The sequence below is a fragment of the Squalius cephalus genome (genome assembly GCF_949319135.1).
Source record: "Squalius cephalus genome assembly, chromosome: 4".
Lineage (NCBI taxonomy): Eukaryota > Metazoa > Chordata > Actinopteri > Cypriniformes > Leuciscidae > Squalius > Squalius cephalus.
The window spans coordinates 30411797-30439666 of record NC_137125.1 but is presented as its reverse complement, the minus strand read 5'-3'; the positions used below and the strand labels follow the sequence as shown (position 1 = coordinate 30439666).

At 40.4% G+C, this 27870-nt stretch overlaps 1 protein-coding gene across 1 annotated transcript; it reads right to left on the bottom strand.

Moving 5' to 3' along the window:
• Nucleotides 1-23475: 23475 nt before the first annotated feature.
• Nucleotides 23476-26651, bottom strand: LOC307157675 (uncharacterized protein; the record flags this gene model as incomplete). The annotated part of the gene is made up of 7 exons (XM_079869602.1): nucleotides 23476-23505; nucleotides 23550-23916; nucleotides 24018-24097; nucleotides 24240-24434; nucleotides 24526-24617; nucleotides 25219-25404; nucleotides 26450-26651. 7 exons carry the CDS (start codon nucleotides 26649-26651, stop codon nucleotides 23476-23478), a joined length of 1152 nt encoding a protein of 383 aa, XP_079725728.1.
• Nucleotides 26652-27870: the final 1219 nt, after the last annotated feature.

The following is a 27870-nucleotide window of genomic DNA, read 5'->3' as shown; positions in this document are numbered from 1 at the left end:
TAGCCAGTAGGTGGCGGGCCAGCTACACGGAGTAGGGTTAAACCGCTTAAAGTATTCACCCGCTTTATTCCGACCTGACGGTCCGCAAAATTTAGATCTCATTTGCAGAATCTCACATTCAAATGTCTCTAACGGAAAGAGAGAGATTAAGTAGCCTATAACAATTATAAATGCTATACAAAAATTGTGTTTGTGTTGTGTCAATATAAATATTATTTTAACATTGTACTGTCAGCAGAGAAAAAATGTCACAAAAAAAATAATGAAATATAAATAACAAATAAATATCAAATCGCAACATAAATGAAAATCATATTGACCTACTGACAAATGAAGTAGGTTATTTTCTGCCAAACTATTTCAAACATCCTTGCAAAAAAAAAGAATGTTGTTGACTGACAATGGGTTCAGTACCAAACCGCTCTTCAGAGCTACAGTAGGTGTACAGGTGGTCAGAATGAAGTGCGGATACGCTGTCAAAAGATGTTGGGAGTGGGCTATTGTCAGTCAGACCGCCCGCTCCGTCCAAACTACACCAGAGTTCTGATCGCTACTGTCTTTATACTTTAAAATAGAGTCCTGCACGGGTTCGGGTACCCGACGGATCACCCGCAAATTTTGCTCAAATAGGTGAAAAATATCCAACTGTGTCGGATACGGGTGCGGGTCGGATCGGACACGGGGGAAACACGGGTTTAAAACAATCACATTCAAACGTAAAAATATATGCATATTTTTAGGAACACATCTACAAAAATGTGCCTGTATTTCAAGTTTATAAAATAATTTAAAATCCACATCAGTTTATTTGTGCCCACGCACCACAACCTCCCATTTCACTTTTAAAAATGCTCGGTTCTGATTCGGGAGTATAGATAAAAGCCCGCCCGCACTTACAATTGATTGTTTGGGTCCTTACATGAGCTTCGTGAGGCACACTAGCACACACACGCAAGGTCTCTCGCTCCCTCTCTCTACACGTTCTTCCCCCGGTAGACGTAGAATCCACAGCTAGATCAATGAGAAGCCCTATTACAACGACCATCATTTGAAGTGTCACACAGTCTGAAATTATCGTACATTATAGGATTTTTTCCATTATTGATCGTACATCGTACAGAGGTCAAAATTATCGTACAAATACGATAATTATCGTACATCTGGCAACACTGATTGATCTGTTTAAAATGATTTAATTGGTAGGCTATATGTCTGCTAGGTGTTAATTTAAAATTCAACATTAAAATTCGTCTAAACCTGTTATTCATTTTTTCTATTTTTGCTCTGAGCGCACAATCAGAAAATCGGAAAACGAGTCGTTATTTGTTTTGTTTTTTTATTTTAGTTCAGGAAATAAATAATGCAAAAACAAGTTGTTTTTCATTTTTTTATTTTAATAAAAAAAAAAAAACGATTGAACGAATGATATGCGGAGCGTTTATAAACTGTTATTGTAAAATAAAAATAGGCTGATTAAAAAAAAAAAAAAAAAAAAAACGGACTTCCAAAATAATCCGGCGGGCCAGAAAATATTGCTGGCGGGCCAGTTTTGGCCCGCGGGCCGCCTATTGCCGACCCCTGGCCTAGAGACTTCTCGGCTACTGCCTGCTACTCAGATACACAGGCTGTTTCTCAATTCAAAAAATGCAAAGAATGGACTTGTGTTCTCGTTAAAACCGGTCTTGAAAGAATGAACTCAGAAGGACGGGAGGACACAGAACACATCTTTGTGAGAACTGAGATTCAGTGGAAGGGAATGAGACAAAACCAGTCTGATCGGTGCTTATCCGAGAGCTGATCCAAGATTGGTATTGAGACACTCTGGTGTAAGCACCTGGGAAAATGGGTAGCGCACAGTCTTGACCGAAAAACTCTAGACTGAATCCACTGGGAGCCATTAATGACCATTGGACCTCCCTACATATATTAAATAAACTAAATGTTAATATCTCTCACAGTATACATAAGAAACTCTTAAGCACACAATAGGGCTTTTCACACTTTAAATAGTTACCCTGGGTCACTATCAAGACAAACCACATTCTTTACATGGCTGGGAATCCGGAGTGCAAAACTTTACTTGTCTATTACTGGTACTATTCTTTGTATTCTGAATATGAAATACCTAGTGCTGTGAACTCGGACGTACTTTTTTCACATACTTTTTCTCACCCTGCTATATAGTAGGGAAGTATGCGATTTCGGATGCATCTGAAAACTCCTACGATTCCATGCTCAGTCAGGGGCATCAAGCTACTACTTTGTTATTATTATGAATAAGCGACCTCAAGTAGCGAAACGTAGATTGTGCCTTTAATTATAAATTTAACAATCTAATCTGTCAAATTCAAAAGCCCAAAATAAATGTTAAATATGTTGCAATGTTTAGTTTGAAAATAAATGTAGTTTGGTTTCATGAAAAAAATATTTTTATCTTATTTAACCCACAATCATGATGAATCAAAACATGCACTGGTGTAGTGCAATTCTTTTTCATTCAGCCTTGCGTATACCCACTTCTAAATGCCCTCTGATGCTTGTCAATGTCAAAATGTTTGAGACCAATCAAAGCAAGCGGGATTTATGTTCACAGAAGCGTGAGCCGAAGAGTGAATCCCAACGCGACGCTTCAGTTAACGATCATACAGTGCAAGGTAAGATGCAAGTAGCTAAACTAAACAGCTGTTTTTCGATAGAAGTTTTAAATGACCGACAGAAATAATCAGTTTGATCAAAGACAGTGGAAACTATAAGCTCAACTGAACAACACAAGCACCCTATTAAATGTATTGCCATTATTATTGTATGAACATATTTGTATAACGTTACTTTGCATGTGTTCAAATATTTCCCCAGTATCAGCACTGGGACTTTTCACTGTTTGTATCACTGCGCTTGTCTGTGTCTGCGCAACTTGCATCATTACGCCAGAAAGTGGCGACAAGTGACTGTCTTTATGAGTTAGCAATTAAACCATTGATTAAATGAACCGATTCGTCCAAAAACATTGATTAATTTAGGAAAGAAAAAGTAGCTGAAACTGATCTTTGATGCTCATACTCCTCTGGACACAAAAGGATGGCAGTGGCGTTTGTTTGAAATGTAACATAGTTGGTACTCAACCAGAATAATAAAATTGCGGGTGTGTATTTGCTGCCTTTTACCGCTAAGAGGCGCTACAATCACAAACTTTGAAAAGTGTCAGTTTATTCTCTCTATTGCGTAATCTGCCGCAGCTCATTGAGAGTGATTGAGAGCTGGTATCAGATAAATTCAAGTGAAACATTGCAGTTAAATTAATTCATAATCACAATACTGAAATTACAGTACAAATTTAGAGCTGAAACAAATGTAGGCTTCAATTATTGCATCAAATTTAAGCAAAGTAAGCTAAACGTTAACATTGTGTGTCCAAATTTTCTATAATTTAGGACTGTTATTCATGTCAATAGATTATGTCTTATATTTCGTGTTATTTTAATTTGGCAGTAGATTTATTAACTGAAACATAACAGTGAAATAAATTAAACTAAATGATCGTGAAATTAAAACCTTGATCAGGACTTGCTAACCGATGTTAGTCGTCAGCATTTGTGTTCAGCATTCTTTATTAAGAATTAAATAGGCTTACAGTAGGTTGTTGTGATTAGCATAACTTTCTTTAATAAATAATGAAAACATTTCAACATAAAACAACATGCGCCTCGCGGAGCTTCAACCGTTTCACCATTGTCATCATTTTGTCTCTAGTTTAATATTTGTCAAAAATAAAAACTTTTGAAATGTTCATTTATTGATTCAAAACACTTTTCGGAGCTTTGTTTGATTTGTTGTGTTTTGATATCATTTTTATAGGCGTTTAGACAATAACATTGTAGCCTAGATGCTGTCAACCGATGTTGGCTGACAGCGTTTGTTTTATTGTTCTTGATGCTTAAATAGGTAACTGTTTATTAAAGTCAAGCGTTTTGTTTAATTATCAATGGCACATTACAACATAAATTTGCTACATTCCAGTCGAGCCGCTGCACAGACGACAAAACTGATGAAGGAAGATTGTCAGCCGTCTTTAATCTGCTAAATTGTTTTGTGAATCATTCACGTAATTGAGATGACTGACAGTGATATCCGGCCATAGCAACTAAAGATTTTTTTCAAAACAGATCCATAGATTGAACAAATCAGAAAAAGATTTTGTTGACTTGGCTACACAAAATAACAGACTAACTAAATAGTATTGCTTTCAATATAAAAACCAATGAAAATGAAAAGAACACTAAAATTAATTAAGTTTGAAACCCCATCGCACATTTCAAGGTTTAAATAAATCAATGAAGTGGAGTCTATGTTTTTTAATCAGTTTTAATTTGATAAACATGACACAATATAACATCGCAACTACACGAAAAGAGTGTTTACTGTTATAAAAAACTGATTTTTGAGCTTTAGAGGAACTAAAGGTGTTCGAATAAACACGAAACACACGTGATCGTTGTCATGCGGTGAATCCGGCCAATCGTGGAACAGCTGTGTCATCATCAGAGCTCGTGCAGCCGCTCTTGAAAAGCTGCGCTGGCTGAGTTCTCCGGCTACTCTCGAATCGCTCTCGCGTTACTTTGATGGCATACGTCACAGTCACGTGGCGTCTGCGCTGTATCAAGTCAAACAAAATTTCTAACCGGCATGTACTTCAAGTCAGCCGCCGATCGGTCTGCGCAGAGCTGCATGAAGTCGAACAAGCCTATAGCCTGGATGCCAGCCAAACTTAGCCCCCCCCCATTGATTATTTGAACGTGATCCTCCCGTACTTTGTTTATGAAACATCATGTGTATATTCCGCCATCGCGTCTGTTAAAGAAGATATCAACTGCGCATTAATTTTAAAAGAGGAACAGAGAACCGAGATCAAGGCAAAGATGAATGAAGAACATACGTCACTAACTCCGTTGCTCTGATTGGTTAGGTCTATCCAATTGAGTGCAGAGGCATTTTCCTTCCTGGTTCGGTTGAAACACGCCCCATAATCACAGCCCAATGGAGCAGTATCAGACTCACATTCTGACTAGAATCTGAGTATGACGACGTCAGGCTATCAAAGACACAGAATGCCTAGTTGAATTCACAACAAGCTTGATCGCGAATTAAAGAGCTCTGTATCTGCTGCTCACTCCCATTCGTTTCTTGGCATGAACGCGTTTCGTCAACAGTTCATGTTTAGATAATGCCAGATTGTTAACAATCATACACACTGCTCAAACATTCTAAAACTCTACAAAACCAGATGAAACAACTGGATTGAAAACTTCAATTGAAATTTTGTGTGACAAACCTTTAAATACAATAAATCAAACTACAATAGGCTATAGGGCCTACATTTGGACACATCGAGAGATTTATGCTGAAAGGAATTTTGCCATTGCCTGTTCTGTATCATCAAGCTGGCTATCCGACACACTCCATATGAAAGAGGGGCGATTAACACTCCTGCACCCCCACGATTAAGCCACTGAACTGCTCCTTCAAACCCCCCACAGACTATCTGAGTTTGACACTGACTTAAAACAAAGAGAAGTCGCAATTCACACTTAAATCACTATTCTAGACATTAGCTATTAAAGTGTTGATAATGAAGGAATTAAATAATTTAGGCTACATGTAGTAATATTTCTGTTATATGTTTATTAAATAAATATTTCATTATTTCAATTCAAGCTACTTCGGTTTGGGCCAGCTTTTCCCGAGCAAAACTAAATACAATCTTCAAACGCATGTTCATTTGTTGTCATGAACAAAATGTTCAACTCAGTATTAAATTACACAGGGATCTTTGGATCCTTACAACCAGGGTGCATGCGATTTGTGAATAAAGCATTTTTTTTTTTTTTTTTTTTATAAATCTCGAACCACAGTGCTTTGTGGTGCTACTGTTAAACTAAATAACATTTAGGCCTATAGAATAATTCTGAACTTAAATGGAACATTTACATTTACATTTACATTTAATAAGAGCGAGATTTTCACTCTTGCCTTGTCCTTTCCTCATTGGGAAGCACTCACATGATAGCTAAACATGTTTGAGTGGATTATCTGTAGGCCTACCTCTCCGTTTCATATGGATTACATAATCAGATAACATTTATTAAATATTTAGACATTTAAAGACTTTAGACATAGCCTAGTTCTTATCGTGACTGAGCTGAGGGAAGTGGCTTTCGGTTAATTTTTGTGACGCGCAGTTCCCGGAGACAGAGACGACAGACAAACTTTTGTCGGTAGCCTAATATGAATAAAAGTGTACAGTTTTGAAAGATGTAGGAAACTACTCTTATCTGTATGACTAAAAAATTACGGAGTAGCCTATTAGGTTATTTTAGCTGTTAGAAATATGAATCCAAATGAAAGCACCGCCGCGTTTGTCGAACACAAATTCAACATGCCAGAATAAAACCCGACTTTAGAACAATGCATAGCGCCACTCGTCGTGGTGTGCCAAAACACTTAATTATTATAAACTTAAATTCAAAACAACCACAAAACGCTTTGTGACATTTTGAAAAGCCGTGCATGCATTAAGGCCACTGGAACCATCAACGTAACTGAAACGCTGGTTCCGATTTTTTTTTTTTATTAAGGATTTTCAAATAATACAAACAACAAAAACAAAGACAGATAAGCAAACACACAAACAAACCCCAAGCGCTGCAAGTTAAATAAAATGTACAATATACAAATGTGTCTGTTTACAGAAAACATAAATCAAAACAAGAGAAGCCAAAACTTTCTTAAAATAAATTCAAGATTTGTGTAGAAAGGATTGGAGAGGATCCCAAAGACTCCTAAATTTGTCCTGTTTGTGGCTGAGGTCATAAGTTAATTTCTCCAGAGGAAGAAAGGCTGACATCTGAGAAATCCACATAGAAATAGTAGGGACCTGAGATGTACGCCATTTTAATAGTATACATTTCTTAGCAAGGAATATAAGGGTAGTAAACAGAGGTTTGAAGCCTGAGTCAAGCAGGTCTTGAGGTCAAAGTGAGGGGGATAAAATAAAACGTTTATCTCCTGGATTGCAGAATGAACCCCTTTCCAAAATAGTTGGATATGAACACAGGACCAAAATACATGAAAAAAATGTGCCCTTACATGTCTTGCATTTAAAACAGAGGTCGGAACAACCTGGAAACATTTTATGCAGGCGAACAGGTGTAAAATAAATTCTGTGAAAGAATTTAAAATTTTGTTCATGTATGGCGATCGAGGTGCATTTTGGAAAAATACCATCACAGATCCTGGTCCAATCTTCGGAGTTAAACAGAACTCCTAGGTCTCGTTCCCACAGTGATTTCAAAGAATCGTAAACTGAGGAATCAGAGTAAGCTAGTAAGGTATAAAATTTGGAAATAAGCCCTTTGAAAGAATTTGTTACGAAGAGGAAGGAATGAAGCAGAGAGATAATCCATATGCAAGCACTTAATTTAATAAAACAAAACAGGAAAACCAGGGCAAACAATGGAACACAGAACTCAGGACAGAAACATGGATACAGTTACAACGACCGACAAACAACAACTGAAGCCCAGAGGTTTAAATACACAGGCAAACAAGCTAAACAAGATAACAAGGGGGCGGGGCTAATTAGAAACACCTGGGAGACTAATAAACGAGAAAACCTACCAAGGACTACAAAACATGGCACAGGACAGGAAATAAAAATCCACATAAGACAAGGGGAACACAAGACAGGAATCATGACATAGCCCCCCACTTAACGAGCGGATTCCAGACGCTCCTCAGCAAAACAGTCCAGGAGGGTGGTGGAGCGGAGGCGGACCCGGGGGCGGGATGGAGGGCCAGGCCCGTGGAGCTGAAGAGGACCTGGAGATTGCGGCAAGACGGGAGGCCAGGGTGGAGCAGGCAGTGCAGGCGACCAGGGCGGAGCAGGCAGTGCAAGCGACCAAGGTGGAGCAGGCGACCAGGGAGGAGACAACCCTTCAGGCGGCCAGGGCGGAGACGACCCTTCAGGCGGCCAGGGCGGAGACGACCCTTCAGTCGGCCAGGGCGGAGACGACCCTTCAGGCGGCCAGGGCGGAGACGACCCTTCAGGCGGCCAGGGCGGAGACGACGGTTCAGGAGGCCAGGGAGGAGACGACCCTTCAGGCTGCCATGGCACAGGAACAGACACCGGCTCAGGAACAGACACCGTGGCAGCGGCTATCTCGTCCGGAGACACTGGCTCGGCGGCGGCCCTCTTGTCCGAAGACATTGGCTCGGCGGAGACCATCTTGTCCTGAGACACTGGCTCGGCGGTGACCATCTTGTCCTGAGACACTGGTTCGGCGGCGGCAGCCATCTTGTCCGGAGACACTGGCTCGGCGGAGACCATCTTGTCCTGAGACACTGGCTCGGCGGTGACCATCTTGTCCTGAGACACTGGCTCGGCGCAGACCATCTTGTCCTGAGACACTGGCTCAGCGCAGACCATCTTGTCCTGAGACAATGGTTCGGCGGCGGCGGCCATCTTGTCCGGAGACACTGGCTCGGCGGCAGCCATCTTGTCCGGAGACACTGGCTCGGCGGGCGTGATGTGAACAGTCTCTGGATCGGCAGAAGTGACGTGAACAGTCTCTGGATCGGCAGACGTGACGTGAACAGTCTCTGGATCGGCAGAAGTGACGTGAACAGTCTCTGGATCGGCAGACATGACGTGAACAGTCTCTGGATCGGCAGAAGTGACGTGAACAGTCTCTGGATCGGCAGACGTGACGTGAACGGTCTCTGGATCGGCAGACGTGACGTGAACGGTCTCTGGATCGGCAGACGTGACGTGAAGAGACTCAGGCTTTGCAGGCATGACGCGAAGAGACTCAGGCTTTGCAGGCATGACGCGAAGAGACTCAGGCCGCGAAGAGACTCAGGCCGCGAAGAGACTCAGGCCGCGAAGAGACTCAGGCTTTGCAGGCATGACGCGAAGAGACTCAGGCTTTGCAGGCATGACGCAAAGAGACTCAGGCTTTGCAGGCATGACGCAAAGAGACTCAGGCTTTGCAGGCATGACGCAAAGAGACTCAGGCTTTGCAGGCATGACGCAAAGAGAACACAGAACTCAGGACAGAAACACGGATACAGCTACAACGACCGACAAACAACAACTGAAGCACAGAGGTTTAAATACACAGGCAAACAAGCTAAACAAGATAACAAGGGGGCGAACACCTGGACACTAATTAGAAACACCTGGGAGACTAATAAACGAGAAAACCTACCAAGGACTACAAAACATGGCACAGGAGAGGAAATGAAAATCCACACAAGACAAGGGGAACACAAGACAGGAATCATGACAGAATTAACTGACAATATGGTTTCTTCCAATTCTGATAATTTGAATCGAAATTTGTTTTGCTTTATAAGAGACTCGAATTTGAAGATATTTGAAAAAGTCTTCTGAGGGTATATCAAACTCTGATCTAATTTGTACAAATGATCTCAAAGTTTCAGAGGTAAACATTCCTGAGAAATCAGACAGACCCCTAAAAGTCCAGTCCAGCAACCCAATGCTCCTAATCTGAATGGGAAAATCCGGGTTCAAAGCTAGAGATATTCAAATGCTTTTTCACGTCCTTCCAAACCAGTAATGTGTTATAGACAATCACATTGTCAGTAAGAGAGTTTATCTGAGTTATACTATTAATAAAGCACAGGGAACCTAAACTTCTTGGATGGCAAAATGAAGATTCAAAATCAATCCACAGAGCATCCTGCCTATTCCTAACCCAGCTTGTTATCATTTTGATTTGGGAAGCCCAGTAATAAAGCTAGAAATTGGGTAAGGAGAGACCCCCAAGGTCCCTCGGTTTACAGAGTTTAGAAAAACCAACTCTCTGTTGCCTATTATTCCAAATAAAACGAGATATGTAAGAATTCAAAGATTGAAAGAACGATGTAGCTAAGTAGCATGGGAGATTTTGAAAAAGATAGTTTAATCGAGGAAGTATGTTCATCTTAATGACGTTTACTCTCCCAAGAAGGGAAATTGGTAAAGATGTCCACTTTTCTAAGTCTTTTTTTAACTTTTTGAATTAAAGGAGAATAATTTGTTTCAAACAAATTGTTCAAATCAGGAGTGAGGAAAATGCCCAAATATTTAAAGCCTTTTTTAGAAACCTCAAAAGGAAATTGTATCGAGGATTTATGAGAGTAATTAAAAGACATAGAAACAGACTTTTCGATATTGGTTTTATAACCCGACACAGTACTGAACAAAGCTAAGGAATTCAGAACTGCAGAAGTGGAAGTCGGCAAATTCTCTAAATATAAAAGAACGTCATCAGCATACAGAGAGATGACGTGTTTTTTCCCTTTAATTATAATTCCGGATATATCAGGATTGGTCCTGATAGACTCTGCCAGGGGTTCAATGAATAATGTCAAGTCAAGTCAAGTATATTTGTATAGCGCTTTTCACAATACAGATTGTATCAAAGCAGCTTCACAGTATTAAATTAAAATAATACAACACGGTTTGTTTCTAGTGGAATTTATTGATTGATACAATTAAATTAAATATCCCCAAAATATCCCCAACTGAGCAAGCCAAAGGCAACAGTGGCAAGGAACTGAAAAACTCCATCAAGTGACCTAATGGTGACCTGAAACTCAATCAGGTGACCTAATGGAGAAAAAAAAACCTTGGGAGAACCCAGGCTCAGTCGGGGCCAGTCTTAAAGAGCTTAAATCTTAAAGAGCGTGATGTAAACAATAAGGGTGATGGGGGCATCCCTGTCTGCAACCTCTACGTACTGGGAAAAATTCGGACATCAAACTGTTTGTGTTGACAGAGGCAATAGAGTCTGAATAAAGATGCTTAATAACATTAATAAAATTAGAGCTTAATCCGAATTTTTCCAAAACCGAAAACAAGAAGGGCCACTCCATGCGGTCAAAAGCCTTTTCGGCATCCAAAGATAATATCATTGATGTCTTTTTTTGAGTACGAAAGTGATGTATAGCATTTAGAGCACGACGTACGTTATCTGAACCATGTCTGGATTTCACAAATCCTGCTTGATCAGGATTTATCACCTTGGAAAGAATAGATTCCAATCTTCGGGCTAAAACTTTTGCCACTATCTTATAGTCCACATTAAGAAGGCTAATAGGCTTATAAGATGAGCAAAATAGAGGATTTTTATCTTTTTTTAGAAGTAAACTAATTGAAGCATGTCTCCATGAAGAGGGGGACTTCACCTTTCCAGATATCATTGATCGCAGGCATGAAAATCGGGTGGATATTAGACCAGAATTTTTTGAAAAATTCCAATGGGAAACCATCTGGGCCGGGACATTTCCCACTTGGCATGGACTGAATTGCTGCCCAAACCTCCTCTACTGAAAACGGAGCGTTTAAGTTAAAACAATCTTCCTCGGAGCATAACGGTAATGTGATATTACTTAAAAAGGCAGCAATGTCAGAGTCTGTCGCTTTTAATTCAGAACTATATAGAGATTTATAGAATTCCTTGAAAGTACTGTTTATAGTTAAAGGGTCACTCGAAGTGACACCATTTATATTTTGTATCATATTAATTGGCCGGTCATTATTTTGATTTTTTAGTTGGTATGCCAGTAACCGGCTAGATTTATTGCCAAATTCGTAATATTTTTGTTTAGTAAAGAGCAGAAGCTTCTGAATATGAGAGGTATGATCCATATTTAGCTTAATTCTTGCATTCACCAAAACTTTTAAGTTCGAAACAGTAGGAAATTGCTTATGTATTTGTTCCAATCTGGTTACCTCATTTTCAAGTTTTTTTTCTGTTACTATCTTTGACTCTTTTAAGATGGGAAGTATAAGAAATAAGGTGACTGCGTAAAGTGGCTTTGGCTGCGTCCCAAATCATGGCAGAAGACACTGGAGAGTCTCTGTTATCAAGCCAAAATTGTGACAAACAATCTGAGACAAAAGATGAGAAAGGATCGCTGTTTAAAAGAGATGTGTTAAACCTCCAATTTGAGGATCTGGGAATACTGAAAGCAGGGTCAATTTGCAAGCGTACTGCTGCGTGATCTGATAGGGCGATAGAGTCAATGTGACAAGATTGAACTGCATGCAAAAATTGTTTAGGATGAAAAAAATAGTCAAGCCTAGAATATGAATTGTGAGGATGAGAATAAAATGTATAATCTTTCACTTTAGGGTTTAATTGACGCCATACGTCTATTAAGCCAGAATCTGAACATAAATTGTTGAGCAACTTAAATGATTTAGGGTTTGATATATTTACAGATGAGGATTTATCTAGGGAAGCGTTCATTATACAATTAAAGTCTCCGGCTAGAAAGCCTAAGCCTTTACAATAGTAAGTGAACAATAAGATCATCTGAGATATAAAGTTAGGGGAGTCTAAATTTGGAGCATAAACGTTGAGAATAGTTATATGGTGATTGAGGATTGAACCTGAACCTGTGAATCATAATAAATCTTTTAAGAATAGCTACCCCTCTTTTGTTCTGCGAGTAAGAGGAGAAGTAAACTTGACCCACCCAGTCTTTCCACAGTTTTGAGTGTTCAGTGTCGGATAGTTTTGTTTCCTGAAGCAGTACTATGTCGGGTTTTTGTTTTTTCAAATGAGTTAAAAAAAAATTCCTTTTAATTACATGTCCAATCCCTTGAACGTTCCAAGTGATAAATTTAAGTGAACCAGCCATAAATGGTGCGAATTAATCGCATAAATAAAACGAAAATGCTTGGCATAATAAAACGGCAGAGAGTTGACTTACAACAGACAAATAAAACATCGAGAAACAGCTTGCAGCGCACACCCGTCCCGACTCTGTCCCCAAACGACAGAGTAACATCTCCCAAAATTAAATCAACGAACATAATAATCAGATACAAATCAGATACAAATCCAAACTCGATTTAAAGACCACCATAACAGCACGGGCGCCAGAGACAACGACAAAACCACCGAAGAAGAATAAAAACATAAGAACCCCAACAGAGAAAACAGAGTCACTTAGGAAAAAAAAAAAAATTATAATAATAATAATGAGAGCTATATTTTAGATGGATGTAAATCAAACATCACCGTATGAACCTCTTCAATAAGGTTAGCTCTGTTAAATATAGTCAAAAGAAAGTAAAAGATAATGACAGGGACTCACTAAATCAAGACAGTATTCCTGTATTCCTCCCAAGCAAACGAGAGTAAAATATCTCAAGTAAGAGTTTCCAAGAAGGCGGCGGCTGATTCAGGGGTTGAAAGCGGAACGAAACTGTGCTACTCCTTATTTTGTGCGTCATCAGTTTGGACCAATTCAGCGCGAACCAATCTTGATCAAGTGACTCTGTTACTACACTGCGCTAAGAGATCCAGTACAGAACGCATTTGAATTCGCCACTGAAGTAATAAAATCGCTGCGAGATCTAGTGAGAAGCATTCATATGTCACCACTAGGGCCGAGAACAACCACCACTCCAGAGGAGCTACACCAAAGTACACCAACGAGGCAAGACAACGACGTGATATAAAAGCTTGATTCTTTTTATTGAATGTAAAAAAAACTTTAAGAAAATGTCACTGACACATTCTGCAACAGGATCTCTCTGTTCACAGAACAGCAATGGTGAGTACAGAATCCAGCAGTTAATAACTGAGTCTTCTCTTACCACAGGACAGCAATGGCAGAATGCAGCGGCGGATAACGGGATCTCTCCATTCGCAGAACAGCATTGGTGAGTACAGAATCCAACAGTTAATAACTGAGTCTTCTCTTACCACAGGACAGCAATGGCAGAATGCAGCGGCGGATAACAGGATCTCTCCATTCGCAGAACAGCATTGGTGAGTACAGAATCCAACAGTTAATAACTGAGTCTTCTCTTACCACAGGACAGCAATGGCAGAATGCAGCGGCGGATAACAGGATCTCTCCATTCGCAGAACAGCATTGGTGAGTACAGAATCCAACAGTTAATAACTGAGTCTTCTCTTACCACAGGACAGCAATGGCAGAATGCAGCGGCGGATAACAGGATCTCTCTGTTCACAGAACAGTAATGATGAGTACAGAATCCAGCAGTTAATAACTGAGTCTTCTCTTACCACAGGACAGCAATGGCAGAATGCAGATCTTCACAACAACACACAGAGCTGAACTTCTCCTTTCTTTACCACAGCGGCATGAACTGGGACACCTGTACAAAGCTTTACCCACAGCAGTTCAAATTATTTCCTGCCGCCCCACCGGGCTAGACGATCCCCGACAAAGATTTCAGAGTGCTGGTAGCGTTTAATTTTCCCATACTCGCGCATGCATCAAACCACTGTAAATCTTCACACGTGCTCACTTCAATCTTCAGACACTGCAATGACACACCACTTCACAGTGAAAAGTATACCTTCACTCCATCTCGTCGGGGCCGGCCAATCCACCGTCGTGATCTTCAAAAGGGGGACATCAGGTTTGCACGAACGATCCGAAGATCGGGTCCCACTCGCTTCTCTCACGATGACAACCTGTATATCCAACAATGCTTTCGCTCGTTCCGTTCTCCCAGTCCTACTGGCCAATCTCTTGTCCGTTCTCGATCTCAATCGTGCCCCCCGCCTCAACTGCACTTTATCCTTCCCGTCTCTGCTTCTGCTGCTGCCCCACCGCTTTTGCCTCTCTCCCCCTGCTCTCGTGACTCACACCTTGATCGCAACTGCTCTGCCTGTCGTGCATCTTCAAGCCGCCACTTTTAAATCCCCCGTTGGAGACACGCGCTCCAATGGCTGCTTGATTAGCTGCTGCAGATGCCGCTTGTCAACGCGGTCAGGCATGACATGCCACCGGAACCGGCCTGGTGTCGCACCGGAAGTCTCCCCCCAGGGCAACTTGTTCCGCTCTCAAAGTTTCTTCTTGTCACCCGGTGACACACATTTCTCCGTAATAACGGATCAAACAGCGAAACATTGTGCTTTCGAGTAACGCTGGTTTTATTTCTACATTATTAATAAAATTGCTGCCCTTAAATGTTAATCTGAAATAAAATAAACCTGTTTATTACTACTCCAATATTACATTTAATTTTTTTATAAGGAGCTGTTTTTGTTTTATATGCTCCTAAGAAGAGTCAAGTATAGCTCCATTATTGCTCGAAGTAAAAAAGGATCATACTTTATGATGTTAGTTTTAATTAAAAAAAAATTAAAATCAAGGAAATTTCTCTGGCATTACTTTCTTTTTGCTGTATCGAAAACGTACCGAACCGTTACACCAGTGTATCGTATCGAACCGAACCGTGGATTTTGTGAACCGTTACACCCCTATCACTTTATTAACCAATGTCTTTGCTGCAGACCTTCAATGATCCAATTCAACCATATTAATAAGCAAAAATTACTATAGACCCAGATAGCAAGGTGACATTGATTAAATGTTGAAATTCCATCAGAATCATCATTTTGGTTGAGGTTGAAAATTCAATGCTAAATAATATTGGATCAATGTTGAAAAATCAATGCTAAAATAATATTGAATCAATGTTGATAATTCAATGTTTTTCACTGTTGAAAAGACAAACATTGAATCAATGTTGATTTTTGGTCAGCTTAAATTTCTCCACTGGTTGCCTAGACAATCCTAACATTGGTTGCCAACCGCCAATCAGATCAAAGCGCTGCATAACGGTCAACAGATTTCAAGCGCGGCATAACAGATTTCAAGCGTGAAACAGACAGACAGACGAAGCATTCGGGCAACGACAGAGTGATTTTTAGAGGTAAGTTAATCTTAAATCTCTAATCTTTCATTTCTCATTTTTATTTATCTATATTTCTTACAACTTGTTTGCTTTTCCTGGGTGAGTCGGAATTAACTGCTATGTTAAATGTATTAACATGAACACAAACCAACGGCCGGGATTTTCCCTAATAATATATTGAATTTCAATTTATCTTTTACCAAACGTCATCGTGGGTAAAACCAACAGTGGGTAAATTGTTAATTTTCATTCTAGGGCGAACTAACCCTTAAGTTAAAAAAAGGCGCAAAGAAGCGGGAGTTCTTGACTTTGGGCACGCAAATGGAAGACGACGGGCACGATGGGTAATATTATTTTTGTATTCAAATAATAGCAAGCTATTATTTTTTTTATTAATTTATATCTGAGTTCTGATTTCTGTTGTGGTTCTTTTGTTTTATGGTTACTCAGCTATGTTGCTCTTATTTTTGTTTTATTTAATAATGCATGTTATATCTTGTTTTATTTTTTAATGCATGCTAATTATCAGAGTAATGTTTAATTCTTTCTTACCGTACTGCGCTGTTTTTGTCTTTGTCACCACGAAATGCCTTTTTTTTTCTGAATGTGATATTTCTTGTTCAGTTTTGGGGGCATAAATAAATATATTTACTTAAAGGATGTAGTTTACTTTGAATGACATTTTGATTAAAAAACATATTTAATTGCAACCCTAAATGGTCTCTGTCTGAAAGGAGTTGTATTATTGTCTAAGAGTACTGAACTTTCTTGTCTGAGTTGCACCCTCTACTGTACTGAGGCTTATTCACATCGCTTATGGTTTGAAAGGGTTTTTACGTTTGCCAAAATATAATTATTTTTTTAATTAAAAAACAAACAAGCCTAGCACAGCAATTAGTTGCGTTTTTAGGGAGTAATGCCATATTGTAATGCATTACTTTTAAAAGTAACTTTCCCTAACACTGGTCTCACGCTCCCCCATGAACAGCCACATACAAACACACCTGCTTTGGATCGGAATTTCCCTTAAGATGGCCAAATACCCTTTGAAGTCCACTTCGCAGTGCACTTACGGTCGAATGGGACCCAACCCTCAACTGAGCATTTCAGATAAGAGAGACATACAAAATGTACAGAGCAGAGAGGTGCCAGGGCTTCACACCAGGTTCATGCAATGTAATCAATGAGCAAATAATCCATAACCACTGGATTTATTTTAAATAAAATAAATAAAGTCTTTAGAAATGATAAAGACCCAAGAACAGATGCTATGCACTGACACTGCATTGCTCTGCTTATGAGACAGTTGGTGGTTTACCGTGACAGTGAATGGAATTGTCAGAGAAAAGACCTGCATTTACTTTCATAATTCTAACAGGAAACTTACTTAGGCACCCAGTAGCAGCTCCTGACTGTAAATTTCAGTAGGGTGGATTCTGGGTCTTAGTGCTAGTTTATGAATGAATGAATGGAGTACAACGGTCAATGTGCTTACCACACACCAGCTATAGGTGGATAGGAGAGTGGTGAGCGATCGAGCCAATTCAGTTGATGGGGATTATTAGGAGGCCATGACTGATAAGGGCCAATGGAGTGAATGTGGCAAAGTACACCAGGGTTAAAGCCCTACACCTATTCTTTTTTATCATAGAATTCTTATTGTTGCAAACTGCATTTTTACATTTTATACCACCCCACCCACCATAAACAACCCTACCCAGCCCCAACAAAGCAATCCCCAATCTGATTAACAGGACATCTGAAGATAAAAAAAATAAAAAATAATAATATATGCATACATTAATGTATATCTACATACAAGCAAAGATACATGCAAAATTGAGATGGTATTAGTACAAAAAAACAATCACACATATATAAACCCCTACTCAATAGGTTGTTAAGTCATTAAAGAATGTAATAAATTGTTGCCATTTTTTGCTAAAAGATTCTCCCCTACCTCTGATATTGTACTTCATTTTTTCAAGTTTTTAAAAAAAGGCCAAATCTTTGAGCCAAACTGAAATAGAAGGGGGTTGTGGGGAGGTCCAATTTAACAGTATTCTGCGCCTAGCGAGGAGAGATGCAAAAGCTGTCTACGGCTTAAGCACAACGGAGCAACTGTGTCTAAAATGCTGGAAAAGAGAGAGTTAAAAGTTTTTGTCGCAATATCGAGTTCTTCTAAGTTATCTAGGATGCTGAGATGATGAAACTGATCAGGAAGATTATTAATAAAGCAATCTTTAGTGACAGAAGTGATAGGCCTAACATATTTGTAACACGGAGTCGGCTTTGCAGCCTTGGCTAAATGAAGTTTACACGAGACTATATAATGATCTGAGATGTCATCGCTCTGCTGCAGAATTTCAACGGCATCAACTTTGATTCGGTGTGATAATATTAGATCTAGAGTATAATTATGACAATGAGTAGGTCCTGACACATGTTGCCTAAGTCCAATAGAGTTCAGAATGTCTTTAAATGCCAGTCCCAATGCATCTTTTCTGTTATCTACATGTATATTAAAATCGCCAACAATTATGACTTTATCTGCAACCAGTACTAACTCTGATAGAAAGTCAGCAAATTCTTTGATAAAGTCTGTATGGTGCCTTGGTGGCCTGTACACAGTAGCCAGCACAAATCTCAAAGGTGATTTATCATTTACACTATATATTGCTATATTAAGCACTATTAAGTATTACTATAATATATAATTATTACTAAAACCTTCTGACTCCATGGCAACCGAACTGCTGGCTTCAGTCACCTGCACAGTGACAGGAGAGATACAGATGAATAAATTAATGAGTCATTATTAGATTTACGCAACACTTTGTGTACATGACAATGCTCCGTCAATGCCCTACAAAATATGTATAAGCCAATCTTGTTTTTTTCCCCACTGAATCCTTGATTAGATTGTGAAACCTACCTGTAGTAATTCAAAATGAATAATCTCATCAGTGGAGAGAAGCTGGAACGAGTATGTGGAGTATTTGCAACTGTGGCCTGTAAAATTCAACAATATTCTGTGTAAGCCAACCAGCAGTAACAGTAACATAAAAGTTATCTGTGCTTTTGTGCCATTACATTCAATTTCAAATACCAATGTAATATGTTACCTGGTGAGTCAGATCTGGCATCTCCACACAGTTCGACTGGTTTGCCTTCCGCCTGCACTTGCATGATCCGCTGTATTAGGTTCTGCTGATGTTCCTTGTAAGCCTGATGTATCACTGGAAATAAGTAATTTGACTGGACAGAGTAGTACTGGGTCTTCTTTGGAAGCTGTAAGTTCAACAGTCTGGCCCACTCGTGGATTTGTGTGAATGTTGTTCCGGTAAACAGAACAGCTGCTGGTATAAGCAGGTTATTCTGTCCCATTTCTCGAGCATCTGGAGATGATGCCCACTTGTCATGGTGGGCATTCAGACAGGTCCACTCCACTTTTATTTGGCTTCCCAATTTTGTCACTTTCTTCTCAGTGATGGCTACACCACACTTGTGACAGTTACTGAATAGCCTCATGAGATGTGACTCATTGACTATCCATTTTCTATCATCCCATTCAGATTGCGTTTCTGAAGGACTTGATATTGAACTAGATGCAGTAATCTAGGTGGATTGTTTGCTGGATAGACTAAAAGTCATGTCTTTCTCGTCATCGCTGTAGACTGAAGTCATTCTGGTGTCCAATATTGCCATCTCAGTCTGAAATTCGTCTGACTGTTGAGAAGTGTAATAATGGAGCTTTAGATTTTCAAGCAGATATTGACAAATTATTGTAAGTAAATAATGGTATATAGCCTAGTTAGGCAAAAGACAGAAATAGCTTACAGCCAGAGTTGACCTCTCCCCGAAAGCAGTGTAGGCAAGATACGTGCCAGATAGGGACTTCCTTGACTTCTGAGAACCTTGTGGGCTGGTAAGAAGCAAAGGCATCCCAACACTGAGGAAGGATAAAGGCCTACCAGGGCTTGGTTCCTTCACGGGAGTTGACTGTGGCACTTTGAAAATGTGAGGTTCAGCTTCAACACCACCAACAGCCTGCAATACAGTACAAATCACAAATATTCAATGTAACACCATTATTCATTGTCTTCAGATTTATGCCAAACACTAACAAAACCACTTACAAAAAGAGGAGCAACATTCCAGCAACTACTCAATTGAAAGCTTACTATCAGGAGACTGGCAGAAGGTATTAGTGCATAGGTGGCTGCATAAGTGCAGCAGAGAGAGTGCAGTGACGAGGAGGGAGGGGTGCATCCAAGAAGTGTTCTCAGAAGAACTAAAAAACAGGCTCGGGTGCAGTAAAGAGGGGAGGGGTGTGTTGTTGTGCATTCCAGATATTTAGAGGTCCTCTCATTCGCTAGTTGCATAACAACGTAAATAGAATTTCCGGGTTATCTGCGGTGAGCTAGACCACTTCCGGCCACTGCTTCCGTCAATAGCACTCGCTTACTTTACCGACCGTCCAGAGTAGTGTAAAAACAAAACATGAGTATTTTTGGTATTAAAGCCGGTAAACGTTTGAAACTTCAGCACCAAGTAAAAAAGACGTCTCTTCACTGCTGTGTACCGCTATGTAATAATTCATCGCGGTATAATTCCGTCCTGAGTTTCCATCGTTTCCCTGCGGATGAGGAGGTGAACTCTGTGTGGAAAGCAAAGATTCGGCGGGAGAACTTCTCCCCGACTGACGGTACTCGAGTTTGTAGTGTTCATTTTCTACCTGGGGATTTTGAGGGGCCGAGACGTTTAAAGAAGGGTGCACTCCCATGTCTGTTCTCCTGGAACAGTTTTTCTCTTCCGGCACCCAGGCTCAATGTCTGGCAACGTCGCCCGAGACCTCCGACCCCAGAGTTACTGCCGGCGGACATGTCTGTAGAAGAGGACAGCGTTCAGCCTATGGAAGTCACCGTTGCCGACCATGATTACTGTGTCACTCCCAACACCTCCGTGGTCATTTATGAGCTGATGAGGGAAAACGAAAAACTCAGGGGGAGGGTTGAGGAGCTTGAACACCAGCTAGAGTCTATGGAGCTGCGGTCTACTTTTGGAATCCAACGCATCGCCGGATCCGACGAGGATATTCGCTTTTATACGAGGTATGTTTATTATACTGATTGCCCCTTGTGTGTGTGTGTCCACTCCACAGATCTGTTAATGTTAACTTCTGTTTATTATTATCATTGTTTATTATAACCCAAATGTGTTAAGGTCTTGTTGTTATTCACTTTTATTTCAGATTTGCATCTTACAAATCTTTCCTGGCCTTTTGGAAACAAGTGGAGCCAGCTGCAAACACAAAATTTGTCAGAATCTCCTCAGCAAATGCTGCCTCTGCCAATGCTGCCTCAGGTATCACCCCACACCGAGCTACAAAACTGCTACTCATCGATGAATTGCTGCTATTTCTGATGCATCTTTCTGTGGGTCTGCCTCTGAGGGATCTGGCCAATCGCTTTTCGATTCACCAGACCACCGTCAGCAGGATAATAACATCATGGACTCACTTTTTGTATCATCTGCTGGGTTCCATTCGCCTGTGGATACCACCAGAGGGTATCAAAGCATACCTCCCACCAGAATTTGCTGAATTTCCTGACACACAAGTGATCCTGGACTGCACAGAGATATTTTGTCAGACCCCCTCCTCTCTCCTTCTGCAAAGCGAGGTTTATTCTTCATATAAATCTCATACTACCTTCAAAGCTATGATTGGCATCGCACCCCATGGTCCCATCACCTTTGTTTCCCCGCTGTATGCAGGCTCAATGAGTGACAGAGAAATTTTTAAATTGTCTGGGATAACCAAATGCCTCACACCAGAAATGGCCATTATGGTGGACAAAGGCTTTCTAGTGGACAACCTTGTCGCTGGGAAGGTTTACCGACCTGCCTTCCTGGTAAAGGACACCCAGATGTCCAAAGAGGATGTCCAGCACACTCAGTCCATTGCCCGCCTCAGAGTCCACGTTGAAAGATGCATCAGGAGGGTCAAGGAGAACAAACTGTTTGGAAAGGTCATACCTCTGTCCATGTCTGGGTCTATTGACCAGCTGTTTTCAGTTGCTTGCCTCTTGGTAAATTACCAGTATGGGCCCCTTGTCAAGGCATGGGCAACCCAACAGTGATACGTCTCTATTCAGACTGGCACATCTGTTTGGACTTTTCTTTTTGTGTCTTGACACACTGTATTAATTGTAATTTGTACTGTTTTGTAACCTGTGATATACCTTTAAAAAAATAATCAGACGTTTACTTGATGTTTGCCTTGAATTTTATTGGCTCTTATACAATGGCTGGGCAAATACATAAATTACATAAATTATACATAATTAAATTACATAAATTATACATAAATTACATAAGTTATACATAAATAAAAAATCAAAAAGCACAAATACATCAGTCATCATTTTTATAAATAAATAGTTGCATTTGTAAATGAGCTAAACATACAACAGTAACATAAGACACCATATATAGGGTTGTACTGATAAATATATACACAAGTATGCTACAGTCATGTATATTTTAGTTATGTTTGTACATACATAACTGTATATCAGTACTAGATGAACATCATGGGTTTGTAGAGAACAGTTGACATTTAACTTCACAAATCATTGAAATAGAAAATAGCAGCATCTGTTTTTGAGCTGAACACATAATAACAAAAGCACCTTGTATAGGTTTGTAAAGATAAATATGTACATAAAGGCACCTTGTATAGGTTTGTAAAGATAAATATGTACATAAAGGCACCTTGTATAGGTTTGTAAAGATAAATATGTACATAAAGGCACCTTGTATAGGTTTGTAAAGATAAATATGTACATAAAGGCAACTTGTATAGGTTTGTAAAGATAAATATGTACATAAAGGCAACTTGTATAGGTTTGTAAAGATAAATATGAACATAAAGGCAACTTGTATAGGTTAGTAAAGATAAATATGTACATAAAGGCACCTTGTATAGGTTTGTAAAGATAAATATGTACATAAACAGACACCTTGTATAGGTTTGTAAAGATAAATATGTACATAAACAAAGACACCTTGTATAGGTTTGTAATAACCTAATAAACATTAAACTATTTACAGACACGTGCATGTGTACTTTGTAATGAGAACTATGAGATAAAATTTTACACAAACACGAACCTAGGGAGAATGGGGTGATTCAAGTTTTCATGGAACATAACAAGTAAAAGTAGAAAAAGAAAAAATCCCCCTTCTCCCTGATGACTGCAGCCACCTCTGGGTCCTTGTAGATCCTTTGAATGACCATGTCCTCCTCTGCAAAAACAACAAAGTCACACCAGTCCATACCTGTCAGCAGGAGTTGCCCTTGGACCTGCCAGTAGTAGCTGTGCTGCTTTTTCAGCTTCATTGAATCATTGTGGAGCTTCAGGTATTTGCAGTCAACATAACTCTTGACATTGGGGCATTTTACCTCCAACAGGCCAAAGGGTGGGTGGTCTGTGGGGTCAAAAACAACACCATCAGGAGAAGATCCTAACCAGGGGGCATCAGGGTGTATGACAAAGCCACAAGGCCAGTAGCTGTTGTTCTTCACTTTACAGTACTCTTGAATAGCCTGTGGCTCCAATGCCAGACCTCTTTTCATGACCGATGTTTGGGTCACACCCCTGAGCATTCTTTCAGCGAGATGTTCTGCTGATGTCTGACCACGAACATGACAAACCTCCCTAAAGTGAGATGATGTTACTCTCATCCTTCTGACCCGATGCCACACCACAGACATACTCTGGTCCCTTGTTGCCACTTCTATTCCCCTTGCCATTTCCAAGTTGGTCTGTAGAGATTGCAGATGCAGTTGCTGGTGGAGACTGCAGACAAACTGGCAACATGTGGGCTTCAATCTGTAGCCATCCAAGGGCAGAGGTGGGGGTGGAGGAGCTCCAGTGTGGAGTGATATGATGCGGCTGACTGACACTGGCTGCTGATAAGAGATCAGGCTGCCCTCCTGAACTTTACCCAAAGCTGACTCGACCAGTGGGACATCAGCACTGATGGACATGGTAGTAATAAGGGGTGACATGTCAGGTGAAAAGCCTTCATATGCTTCTGTCACTTTCAATACATCAGGATCAGGCATATCCCCCCGCATCGCCTTGTAGAGAGTGCTCCTATGTAGAATTTTATATCACAATTTAAATGAGTATACATATCTGTGTGACAGATAACCACATTTGCATGATAATTTTTTTAATTACAAGACATAACCTACCTGACACCACTGGTTACTGTCCTTTGTGTTGGCTTGGCAGACAACACAACCATATCACTGACCCGGCCTGGTTTTACACCCTATCAATCAATGATAAAAGTAAAAAGAAATGACATCTCAGAGGTGGTTAAATGTAACGTGTGGAAAATGTTGTATTTTATGCACAGACAAACTATACCTGGCACATGTGGCTACTGATAATAATAATGCTCTGAAAAATACCATAGTCCTTGGCTTGTGCCAGCGTTGCTCTGTCTCGGTGCAGCTAAGGACTGGGGGTACAGCAAGGAGGCGGAGCTGAGAGTAGGTCGCAGTCTGAAAAAGGAGAGCCACGGTATGGTTGCAAAGTGCTTTGCCAGCAGCACACGAGCACACCGTCTCAAACAGCTGCACTGGGGAGGAGTCTTCGAGGACAATCTAGGAAGAAAACAGAAGAAAAAGTTACTACACACACATAACAAACATTAATCCTAGCCAGTGCAGTAAAATGTGATGTGAACTATCCTACTCTCAAGTTGTGAGGTCTCTCCTTTTTCCTCAGGGACCTGTGGCACATAGCTCGCACACTGACTCTCCCTGTTCCTGACACTTTGTTTGATACTGAGTTAGGGATAACATCACATTGATTATCATTCAAGTAACACATCAAGATCTTTTAGGAATAATTACATAGTACAATCACTCAAAAGTGATATGGCAAGATTTGCTATAGTATAGCCACTTACAGCTATGCACGTGACAGGCAAAATGGCTTTTTAATGCAGAATTTTTTTTTTTTTTTACAGAATAGCCCCGTTTACATGACACCTTTTTATTTTAAAACCAATTATGATGGGGTCCGATCAAACATCCATTTCTTAACCAGATTGATAGAGATAGTATGTGTATGTACACATCTATTTGATACGCTATTCCAATCAAGCAGGAAATTAGTTACGTTAAGATCTTGTGAACGGATTAACTTTCAATCCGACTAAAAGGAAGAGGTGTATGTAAAATAAAGTCACTGGGTAAAACTATCTAACTTACTATAATAATGAGAGATATGGCCTGTAACGTTAATTCACATAGGTGATTTAGTTAGCTGAGGTAACTTAACATCAAGCTACTGCTAGCCCTAGTTCTAGTCAGCGGTAACGTTAGTTTGCTAACTCTGCTGTCACCGTGAATATATGACGCAGTAAAAAAAAATGTAACGTACCTTCATAGTTGTCGATGAATTGTGAAATATACATTTTAAACCCCTTCTCTCTCTTACTCCTGGGAGCAGATGAAAAGGAGTTAATGATCCGGTGCAGATCATTGATGGTAAACTTAGGTAGATTCTGCAGGCTTCTCGTGTAAAACAGCTCCATCTTCAGGAATGAGGCGAGCGGAAGTGGGACAGCTTACCGGAAACAAACCGGATGTCGGCAACGTTCTATATATGCAACTAGCGAATAAGAGCTAAGAAATAATTAATATGCTGGGTACGTTAATTGAATCTAATGTTCATAGAACAAATCTACGTACGGGTTAGGACTGTTGTGGAGTGCGGCTAACAACTAGCCAACGTGTTAGTTTTTGGAAGTCACACAGGGGTATTTGATAGAGAAAGCACAAAGTACATTAGCGCCACAATGTATATGAGGTATGTACAAAGTATATGCTATTCTGGGCCAACACATCGGATCTGACTTCATATGACATTATAGAGTATGGCAATTCCTTATTGTCACGTCCATGGCTAATGGTTCCTATTCCTATCTAGAATGCCTACTTCGCCTACTTCCTGTTGACGAATGCGCATGCGTCGCGTCTGAACGCGTTGTTGTCTTTGGAGCTCCATCGATTTGATTTATAATTCTTGATTTTCTCTTTAAACTCACTTACAACGAACATTTTCTACTTTTCCTCACCTCATAGTTACAACGCAGACTGTTGAGCAGACGCATCTCAAGCCTATTAGTGATCCAACATCGGATACTCTTATAGGTTACTCCTGGGGATCACGGCTGAACGCGTCTTCTCCACACTCACTTACAAACAAACATTTTTTCGCCTATCGTGCGTCTACTCTACACCCGTACCACTAAAAAGACGGATTATATCCAAGACTTCAGTCATAAAATTAGTATTAATATTGATAGCATCACTGGTAGCGTCGTTGCTAACTTACTGTCCATCTGTTAAAATGGCAAATATATCAGATGTAAGTAGTCTACCTTTTGGTGCAGGTGAGGACACATTTGAGCTGCACGCACTGCAGTCTGAGCTGGAAGCTGTTGAGAAACAGATCCACGACCTTTTAGTGAGACAAGCCGAGCTGAGGGACCGGCGTTTAGCTCTTGAAACATCACGCGCTGATGCACACAAATCAGTGATTAACGTTACTAACCCGCTGACTCCGACCTCGTCTACTCCGTGCATTTCTAAGCATTGGTTCCGAGCACCCAGGTCACGATCAGCCATGGTTTCGTTCACTCCGGCTCCGACACGCCACCACGAACCCTGGGTGGTTCCGCAGCGGAAGACGCGGGCCAGGATCAGAGCAATAATCTCTCCGCCCTTCCCGGTTTTCGAGATCTCCACCCAGAACCGTTTCTCCCCTCTTCGCGAAACGGAATGCGATGCTGTGATCATCAGCGATTCCATCGTCCGGCACGTCCACGCTACGTTAGGTAAAAGTAAGGTGCGTACTCACTGCTTTCCTGGTGCTCGTGTTTTCGATATCGCTGCGCGGGTACCCGAGATCTTGAACGGTAACGAGCGTGTCGGAGCCGTCGTGTTGCACGCGGGAGTGAACAATATCAGGCTGCAGCAGACGGAGGTTCTGAAGAAAGACTTCAGGAGCCTGATCGAGACGGTACGCAGCACATCGCCTGAAAAAACGATCATTTTGTCTGGACCGCTTCCCACGTACCGACAAGGGCATGAAAAGTTCAGTAGATTATTTGCACTATATGAATGGTTAATGTCATGGTGTAATGAGCAGAAACTGCTCTTTGTAAATAATTGGAATCTGTTTTGGGAACGTCCTAGGCTCTTCCACGCTGATGGCTTACACCCAAGTAGAATCGGAGCAGATCTTCTGTCTGATAACATCTCCAAGTCGTTAAATACCGTTTGACTAGTAACCAAAATTCCAAATTACAGTCTCTGCTGCACCAACTTAATTGATATAAATACTAGTGTAGAACATTGCATAGAAACTGTGTCTATTCCTCGTTTAGTGAGATCAAATAAATCTACTGCAGGATCTAGGAAAAATCTAATTGTTATTGAAACAGAAAATCTCGCTATTAGTGAACAAAAACAATTTCTAAAGCTAGGTCTTCTAAACATTAGATCACTCACACCTAAGGCAGTTATTGTAAATGAAATAGTCACAGACAATAGCATCGATGTACTTTGCCTTACTGAAACCTGGCTTAAACCAAATGATTATTTCGGTCTTAATGAGTCTACACCATCAGGATACTGTTATAAGCATGAGCCCCGTCTGATTGGTCGTGGCGGTGGTGTTGCAACAATCTATAGAGATATTCTTAATGTTACCCAGAAAACAGGTGACAAGTTTAATTCGTTTGAAGTACTTGTACTAAATGTTACGCTCTCAGATGTAAGAAAAAAATCCCTATTATCTTTAGCTTTGGCTACCGTATATAGACCGCCAGGGCCTTAACGCTGATTTCCTAAAAGAGTTTGCAGATTTTCTCTCAGATCTATTGGTCAACGTCGATAAAGCATTAATTGTTGGAGATTTTAACATACACATAGATAATTCAAATGATGCGTTAGGGACTGCGTTTACAGATTTATTAAACTCCTTTGGGGTCAAGCAAAATGTCACTGGTCCCACTCATCGTCTTAA